The 10,305-nt window shown below is 45.2% G+C and overlaps 1 protein-coding gene across 1 annotated transcript in view; it reads left to right on the top strand.

The window, feature by feature from the left end:
* The window catches only part of LOC124147031 (multiple epidermal growth factor-like domains protein 10), a 37,616-nt gene extending 27,449 nt beyond the window's left edge, over nt 1-10,167 (top strand). Inside the window, exons 12-14 of the mRNA XM_046517628.2 lie at nt 251-391; nt 852-942; nt 9,383-10,167. Coding sequence (XP_046373584.1) covers nt 251-391; nt 852-942; nt 9,383-9,482 — 332 coding nt within the window. The 3' untranslated portion in view covers nt 9,483-10,167. The remainder of the gene's footprint in view (nt 1-250; nt 392-851; nt 943-9,382) is intronic.
* Nucleotides 10,168-10,305: the final 138 nt, after the last annotated feature.

Here is a 10,305-nt window from a genome sequence, read left to right on the forward strand (position 1 = left end):
AAAATCTGTGCAAATAATTCTTCGTTAAAAAATATTGATGGAACTTGACACGAAAGCTATAATGCCTGAACAGTGAGAAGGATTTAAAGAGCGCTTCAAAGGATTTCGGCAACAACACAACCGAAACTGTCACCCGAATGGACATTAATGATCGTTAAGGGGACTTCTGTAAGTCTGTCACTGTTAATTTCATCAATTATATAAGGTACGAGTAGATACTGCATGCTTAATGATGGGTTCTGTATTTCAGAATGTATCGAAGGCAGGTACGGTGCTAACTGTGTCAAGATGTGCCGGTGTTTCGGCAGCAACGTGTGCGACCCCATCAGCGGTCGATGCTACTCCGGGTTGACCGGGGCTGCAAAACAAGTTGGCAACGTCCGCCTCATCGGTATGTAGCAATCTCATCACCTACTACTGGTTATAATCGCGACGTAAACTCATTCAATTGTAAATATTCCACTTTTGATAGGGATTTTTCTTCCCATAATATACAAAAATGATTCTCGTAATATATCAAGTGTATATTTAAATATATATGATTATCCCTCTCTAAAGTTGAACTGTTTAGTAAGGTGCAGACCGATTTTATCAGGAAAATATTGTAAATATCCGGAGAATTGCGTCCTACATCATTAATTCGAGATACAAAATTGTAGTTGGTATGTTGGTAATGCCAACTGTTCGGGAATTTGAGCAGGGAACATAAAATATTTACCTTACTTCTTAGCGGGGTACAATAAAAATAATAGAATGGATCTCCACCAGTCAGAATGCTGCGTTCATGTGTAAGTTAAGATAAGAAAAGTTCCTCAATTAAACATGTTGAGTCGAATCCATGTTCGTTTCAGACACACCCGTGACCACCGGCCTCTGTGTTCTGATCGTCATCCTGGCGGTACTCCTGGCTATAGCCATCTTTGTCATATACAGACGACACAGGTACTCCTGGCTGTAGCCAACTTTGTCATATACAGACGACACAGGTACTCCTGGCTATAGCCATCTTTGTCATATACAGACGACACAGGTACTCCTGGCTGTAGCCATCTTTGTCATATACAGACGACACAGGTACTCCTGGCTATAGCCATCTTTGTCATATACAGATGACAAAGGTACTCCTGGCTATTGCCATCTTTGTCATATACAGACGACACAGGTACTCCTGGCTATTGCCATCTTTGTCATATACAGACGGCACAGGTACTCCTGGCTGTAGCCATCTTTGTCATATACAGACGGCACAGGTACTCCTAGCTGAAGCCATCTTTGTCATATACAGACGACACAGGTACTCCTGGCTATTGCCATCTTTGTCATATACAGACGGCACAGGTACTCCTGGCTATAGCCATCTTTGTCATATACAGACGGCACAGGTACTCCTGGCTGAAGCCATCTTTGTCATATACAGACGACACAGGTACTCCTTGCTATAGCCATCTTTGTCATATACAGACGACACAGGTACTCCTGGCTAAAGCCATCTTTGTCATATACAGACGACACAGGTACTCCTGGCTATAGCCATCTTTGTCATATACAGACGACACAGGTACTCCTTGCTATAGCCATCTTTGTCATATACAGACGACACAGGTACTCCTGGCTATTGCCATCTTTGTCATATACAGACGGCACAGGTACTCCTGGCTGTAGCCATCTTTGTCATATACAGACGACACAGGTACTCCTGGCTATAACCATCTTTGTCATATACAGACGACACAGGTACTCCTGGCTATAGCCATCTTTGTCATATACAGACGACACATGTACTCCCGGCTATTGCCATCTTTGTCATATACAGACGGCACAGGTACTCCTTGCTATTGCCATCTTTGTCATATACAGACGGCACAGGTACTCCTGGCTATTGCCATCTTTGTCATATACAGACGGCACAGGTACTCCTGGCTATAGCCATCTTGGTCATATACAGACGGCACAGGTACTCCTGGCTATAGCCATCTTTGTCATATACAGACGACAAAGGTACTCCTGGCTATTGCCATCTTTGTCATATACAGACGACACAGGTACTCCTGGCTATTGCCATCTTTGGCATATACAGACGGCACAGGTACTCCTGGCTGTAGCCATCTTTGTCATATACAGATGGCACAGGTACTCCTAGCTGAAGCCATCTTTGTCATATACAGACGACACAGGTACTCCTGGCTATTGCCATCTTTGTCATATACAGACGGCACAGGTACTCCTGGCTGTAGCCATCTTTGTCATATACAGACGGCACAGGTACTCCTGGCTGAAGCCATCTTTGTCATATACAGACGACACAGGTACTCCTTGCTATAGCCATCTTTGTCATATACAGACGACACAGGTACTCCTGGCTAAAGCCATCTTTGTCATATACAGACGACACAGGTACTCCTGGCTATTGCCATCTTTGTCATATACAGACGACACAGGTACTCCTGGCTATTGCCATCTTTGTCATATACAGACGACACAGGTACTCCTGGATATAGCCATCTTTGTCATATACAGACGACACAGGTACTCCTGGCTATTGCCATCTTTGTCATATACAGACGGCACAGGTACTCCTGGCTGTAGCCATCTTTGTCATATACAGACGACACAGGTACTCCTAGCTGAAGCCATCTTTGTCATATACAGACGACACAGGTACTCCTGGCTATTGCCATCTTTGTCATATACAGACGGCACAGGTACTCCTGGCTATAGCCATCTTTGTCATATACAGACGGCACAGGTACTCCTGGCTGAAGCCATCTTTGTCATATACAGACGACACAGGTACTCCTTGCTATAGCCATCTTTGTCATATACAGACGACACAGGTACTCCTGGCTAAAGCCATCTTTGTCATATACAGACGACACAGGTACTCCTGGCTATTGCCATCTTTGTCATATACAGACGACACAGGTACTCCTGGCTATAGCCATCTTTGTCATATACAGACGACACAGGTACTCCTTGCTATAGCCATCTTTGTCATATACAGACGACACAGGTACTCCTGGCTATTGCCATCTTTGTCATATACAGACGGCACAGGTACTCCTGGCTGTAGCCATCTTTGTCATATACAGACGACACAGGTACTCCTGGCTATAACCATCTTTGTCATATACAGACGACACAGGTACTCCTGGCTATAGCCATCTTTGTCATATACAGACGACACATGTACTCCCGGCTATTGCCATCTTTGTCATATACAGACGGCACAGGTACTCCTTGCTATTGCCATCTTTGTCATATACAGACGGCACAGGTACTCCTGGCTATTGCCATCTTGGTCATATACAGACGGCACAGGTACTCCTGGCTGTAGCCATCTTTGTCATATACAGACGGCACAGGTACTCCTGGCTATTGCCATCTTTGTCATATACAGACGGCACAGGTACTCCTGGCTATTGCCATCTTTGGCATATACAGACGGCACAGGTACTCCTGGCTGTAGCCATCTTTGTCATATACAGACGGCACAGGTACTCCTGGCTAAAGCCATCTTTGTCATATACAAATGACAAAGGTACTCCTGGCTATTGCCATCTTTGTCATATACAGACGACACAGGTACTCCTGGCTGTAGCCATCTTTGTCATATACAGACGGCACAGGTACTCCTAGCTGAAGCCATCTTTGTCATATACAGACGACACAGGTACTCCTGGCTATTGCCATCTTTGTCATATACAGACGGCACAGGTACTCCTGGCTATAGCCATCTTTGCCATATACAGACGGCACAGGTACTCCTGGCTGAAGCCATCTTTGTCATATACAGACGACACAGGTACTCCTTGCTATAGCCATCTTTGTCATATACAGACGACACAGGTACTCCTGGCTAAAGCCATCTTTGTCATATACAGACGACACAGGTACTCCTGGCTATTGCCATCTTTGTCATATACAGACGACACAGGTACTCCTGGCTATTGCCATCTTTGTCATATACAGACGACACAGGTACTCCTGGCTATAGCCATCTTTGTCATATACAGACGACACAGGTACTCCTGGCTATTGCCATCTTTGTCATATACAGACGGCACAGGTACTCCTGGCTGTAGCCATCTTTGTCATATACAGACGACACAGGTACTCCTGGCTATAACCATCTTTGTCATATACAGACGACACAGGTACTCCTGGATATAGCCATCTTTGTCATATACAGACGACACATGTACTCCCGGCTATTGCCATCTTTGTCATATACAGACGGCACAGGTACTCCTTGCTATTGCCATCTTTGTCATATACAGACGGCACAGGTACTCCTGGCTATTGCCATCTTTGTCATATACAGACGGCACAGGTACTCCTGGCTATAACCATCTTTGTCATATACAGACGACAAAGGTACTCCTTGCTATTGCCATCTTTGTCATATACAGACGGCACAGGTACTCCTGGCTATTGCCATCTTTGTCATATACAGACGGCACAGGTACTCCTGGCTATAGCCATCTTTGTCATATACAGACGACAAAGGTACTCCTGGCTATTGCCATCTTTGTCATATACAGATGACACAGGTACTCCTGGCTATTGCCATCTTTGGCATATACAGACGGCACAGGTACTCCTGGCTGTAGCCATCTTTGTCATATACAGACGGCACAGGTACTCCTAGCTGAAGCCATCTTTGTCATATACAGACGACACAGGTACTCCTGGCTATTGCCATCTTTGTCATATACAGACGGCACAGGTACTCCTGGCTGTAGCCATCTTTGTCATATACAGACGGCACAGGTACTCCTGGCTGAAGCCATCTTTGTCATATACAGACGACACAGGTACTCCTTGCTATAGCCATCTTTGTCATATATAGACGACACAGGTACTCCTGGCTAAAGCCATCTTTGTCATATACAGACGACACAGGTACTCCTGGCTATTGCCATCTTTGTCATATACAGACGACACAGGTACTCCTGGCTATTGCCATCTTTGTCATATACAGACGACACAGGTACTCCTGGATATAGCCATCTTTGTCATATACAGACGACACAGGTACTCCTGGCTATTGCCATCTTTGTCATATACAGACGGCACAGGTACTCCTGGCTGTAGCCATCTTTGTCATATACAGACGACACAGGTACTCCTGGCTATAACCATCTTTGTCATATACAGACGACACAGGTACTCCTGGCTATAGCCATCTTTGTCATATACAGACGACACATGTACTCCCGGCTATTGCCATCTTTGTCATATACAGACGGCACAGGTACTCCTTGCTATTGCCATCTTTGTCATATACAGACGGCACAGGTACTCCTGGCTATTGCCATCTTTGTCATATACAGACGGCACAGGTACTCCTGGCTATTGCCATCTTTGTCATATACAGACGGCACAGGTACTCCTGGCTATAGCCATCTTTGTCATATACAGACGGCACAGGTACTCCTGGCTGAAGCCATCTTTGTCATATACAGACGACACAGGTACTCCTTGCTATAGCCATCTTTGTCATATACAGACGACACAGGTACTCCTGGCTAAAGCCATCTTTGTCATATACAGACGACACAGGTACTCCTGGCTATTGCCATCTTTGTCATATACAGACGACACAGGTACTCCTGGCTATTGCCATCTTTGTCATATACAGACGACACAGGTACTCCTGGCTATAGCCATCTTTGTCATATACAGACGACACAGGTACTCCTGGCTATTGCCATCTTTGTCATATACAGACGGCACAGGTACTCCTGGCTGTAGCCATCTTTGTCATATACAGACGACACAGGTACTCCTGGCTATAACCATCTTTGTCATATACAGACGACACAGGTACTCCTGGCTATAGCCATCTTTGTCATATACAGACGACACATGTACTCCCGGCTATTGCCATCTTTGTCATATACAGACGGCACAGGTACTCCTTGCTATTGCCATCTTTGTCATATACAGACGGCACAGGTACTCCTGGCTATTGCCATCTTTGTCATATACAGACGGCACAGGTACTCCTGGCTATAACCATCTTTGTCATATACAGACGACAAAGGTACTCCTTGCTATTGCCATCTTTGTCATATACAGACGGCACAGGTACTCCTGGCTATTGCCATCTTTGTCATATACAGACGGCACAGGTACTCCTGGCTATAGCCATCTTTGTCATATACAGACGACAAAGGTACTCCTGGCTATTGCCATCTTTGTCATATACAGACGACACAGGTACTCCTGGCTATTGCCATCTTTGGCATATACAGACGGCACAGGTACTCCTGGCTGTAGCCATCTTTGTCATATACAGACGGCACAGGTACTCCTAGCTGAAGCCATCTTTGTCATATACAGACGACACAGGTACTCCTGGCTATTGCCATCTTTGTCATATACAGACGGCACAGGTACTCCTGGCTGTAGCCATCTTTGTCATATACAGACGGCACAGGTACTCCTGGCTGAAGCCATCTTTGTCATATACAGACGACACAGGTACTCCTTGCTATAGCCATCTTTGTCATATACAGACGACACAGGTACTCCTGGCTAAAGCCATCTTTGTCATATACAGACGACACAGGTACTCCTGGCTATTGCCATCTTTGTCATATACAGACGACACAGGTACTCCTGGCTATTGCCATCTTTGTCATATACAGACGACACAGGTACTCCTGGATATAGCCATCTTTGTCATATACAGACGACACAGGTACTCCTGGCTATTGCCATCTTTGTCATATACAGACGGCACAGGTACTCCTGGCTGTAGCCATCTTTGTCATATACAGACGACACAGGTACTCCTGGCTATAACCATCTTTGTAATATACAGACGACACAGGTACTCCTGGCTATAGCCATCTTTGTCATATACAGACGACACATGTACTCCCGGCTATTGCCATCTTTGTCATATACAGACGGCACAGGTACTCCTTGCTATTGCCATCTTTGTCATATACAGACGACACAGGTACTCCTGGCTATTGCCATCTTTGTCATATACAGACGGCACAGGTACTCCTGGCTATAACCATCTTTGTCATATACAGACGACACAGGTACTCCTGGCTATAGCCATCTTTGTCATATACAGACGACACATGTACTCCCGGCTATTGCCATCTTTGTCATATACAGACGGCACAGGTACTCCTTGCTATTGCCATCTTTGTCATATACAGACGGCACAGGTACTCCTGGCTATTGCCATCTTTGTCATATACAGACGGCACAGGTACTCCTGGCTATAACCATCTTTGTCATATACAGACGACAAAGGTACTCCTTGCTATTGCCATCTTTGTCATATACAGACGGCACAGGTACTCCTGGCTATTGCCATCTTTGTCATATACAGACGGTACAGGTACTCCTGGCTATAGCCATCTTTGTCATATACAGACGACAAAGGTACTCCTGGCTATTGCCATCTTTGTCATATACAGACGGCACAGGTACTCCTGGCTGTAGCCATCTTTGTCATATACAGACGGCACAGGTACTCCTAGCTGAAGCCATCTTTGTCATATACAGACGACACAGGTACTCCTGGCTATTGCCATCTTTGTCATATACAGACGGCACAGGTACTCCTGGCTGTAGCCATCTTTGTCATATACAGACGGCACAGGTACTCCTGGCTGAAGCCATCTTTGTCATATACAGACGACACAGGTACTCCTTGCTATAGCCATCTTTGTCATATACAGACGACACAGGTACTCCTGGCTAAAGCCATCTTTGTCATATACAGACGACACAGGTACTCCTGGCTATTGCCATCTTTGTCATATACAGACGACACAGGTACTCCTGGCTATTGCCATCTTTGTCATATACAGACGACACAGGTACTCCTGGCTAAGGCCATCTTTGTCATATACAGACGACACAGGTACTCCTGGCTATAGCCATCTTTGTCATATACAAACGGCACAGGTACTCCTGGCTATTGCCATCTTTGTCATATACAGACGGCACAGGTACTCCTGGCTATAGCCATCTTTGTCATATACAGACGACACAGGTACTCCTGGCTATAGCCATCTTTGTCATATACAGACGGCACAGGTACTCCTGGCTATTGCCATCTTTGTCATATACAGACGGCACAGGTACTACTGGCTATAGCCATCTTTGTCATATACAGACGACACAGGTACTCCTGGCTATTGCCATCTTTGTCATATACAGACGACACAGGTACTCCTGGCTATTGCCATCTTTGTCATATACAGACGGCACAGGTACTCCTGGCTGTAGCCATCTTTGTCATATACAGACGGCACAGGTACTCCTGGCTAAAGCCATCTTTGTCATATACAGACGGCACAGGTACTCCTGGCTATAGCCATCTTTGTCATATACAGACGACACAGGTACTCCTGGCTATAGCCATCTTTGTCATATACAGACGGCACAGGTACTCCTGGCTATTGCCATCTTTGTCATATACAGACGGCACAGGTACTACTGGCTATAGCCATCTTTGTCATATACAGACGACACAGGTACTCCTGGCTAAAGCCATCTTTGTCATATACAGACGACACAGGTACTCCTGGCTATTGCCATCTTTGTCATATACAGACGGCACAGGTACTCCTGGCTGTAGCCATCTTTGTCATATACAGACGACACAGGTACTCCTGGCTATAGCCATCTTTGTCATATACAGACGACACAGGTACTCCTGGCTATTGCCATCTTTGTCATATACAGACGGCACAGGTACTCCTGGCTGTAGCCATCTTTGTCATATACAGACGGCACAGGTACTCCTGGCTAAAGCCATCTTTGTCATATACAGACGGCACAGGTACTCCTGGCTAAACCCATCTTTGTCATATACAGACGGCACAGGTACTCCTGGCTATTGCCATCTTTGTCATATACAGACGGCACAGGTACTCCTGGCTAAAGCCATCTTTGTCATATACAGACGACACAGGTACTCCTGGCTATTGCCATCTTTGTCATATACTCGAGCACGGGTATGGTGCTGACAAACCTAGAAACATAATCGGGTCGAACCTGGATTCGAACCAACTAGATGGTTTATACATCCACCTCACATGTCGGGTACCCATTACCTGCTGGGTGAACAGAGGCACATTTGAACTAAGTGTACAGTGAGTGTACTGTACACTAGGGGAAGTCACAACACTGTAAACATTGTTGGTCCCAAGGCTGAATAAACCGGTCACTAGCGGGATACGATCTCAGCACCTGGTGCTTACTTGCCTGGCACTTTTGACCGCTTGCCCACTCCGCCCTGTCAATTAAATGAGTTACTAAACAGTTATCAAATATATTGACAAATCAGTTTCATATGGTCAGCCATTTAGCTCAGGTAATGTTTCACGTTTCATGTAAATTTCAGAGTACAGAGTTACAGTTCCGACAATGAACCGGAGAAGCCCGAGAAGAACCCTCCGATCAGTTTTACCAACCATCACCTGGACCCTCTGATCACTATGTGATGACGAACGTGTCAAGTGAAGGATATTCACCGTCGCTGTAGCGACATGTACATAGAAAAAAGAATTATTCAAATATGCCCTCTCTGCTGAACATGTTCATTGACAACCCGTGTGGCGTCATCTCCATCACGGGCGTGATGTCCTCTGTCGCTATGGTTATATATATATATATATTAATTCACAACGACAAAACATAAGTTTCAAATACTTTCTTGTTCATCATCAGACCACCGGCCATTCGTATCGGTTGGGCCACATTGTAATATATCACACATCGTGCCTACAATGTCTCCCACTTGCATTCTCGGTTCTAGCCTCCGCTTACCTCAGCTGCCCCCCTGATACCCCCTGATACCCCCTGATGCCGTGTGACAGACTGCCCTGTACTCCAAAAACAAGCATTTCTTAAAATGTACAAGTCAAAAAGAAACGCGAATAACATAATTGTAGCTTAATATATGGAGAATAACACGTATTCAAGAGATGCTAGGTTGGTTCGATGCACACACGGACATACTGTTATGGTGTGTGAACGGATACTCATGGACGCATCACATGTACGCATGAACGCATCATAGATGCATGATTCGAGATGAACCATTTTTCTTGAGCAGGATTAGCGTGTAAAGTTTGGAAATCACGTGGAGTATATCGTGATAAGAATAAAGACACTGTGGTAACACTGCCTGGTTGTTAGTTTTGTCATTAAGTGGTAAACATTGAAAACATGAAAGGACAAATTCAATGTCCATTTCACATTTCAACTAAAGAAACCTGTTTTATTTATTCTTCGTCTCTTTGTATTCGTAACTGTTTTACTACG

The sequence above is a fragment of the Haliotis rufescens genome, unplaced genomic scaffold (genome assembly GCF_023055435.1).
Source record: "Haliotis rufescens isolate VD_foot unplaced genomic scaffold, xgHalRufe1.0.p SCAF_1, whole genome shotgun sequence".
Classification (NCBI taxonomy): domain Eukaryota; kingdom Metazoa; phylum Mollusca; class Gastropoda; order Lepetellida; family Haliotidae; genus Haliotis; species Haliotis rufescens.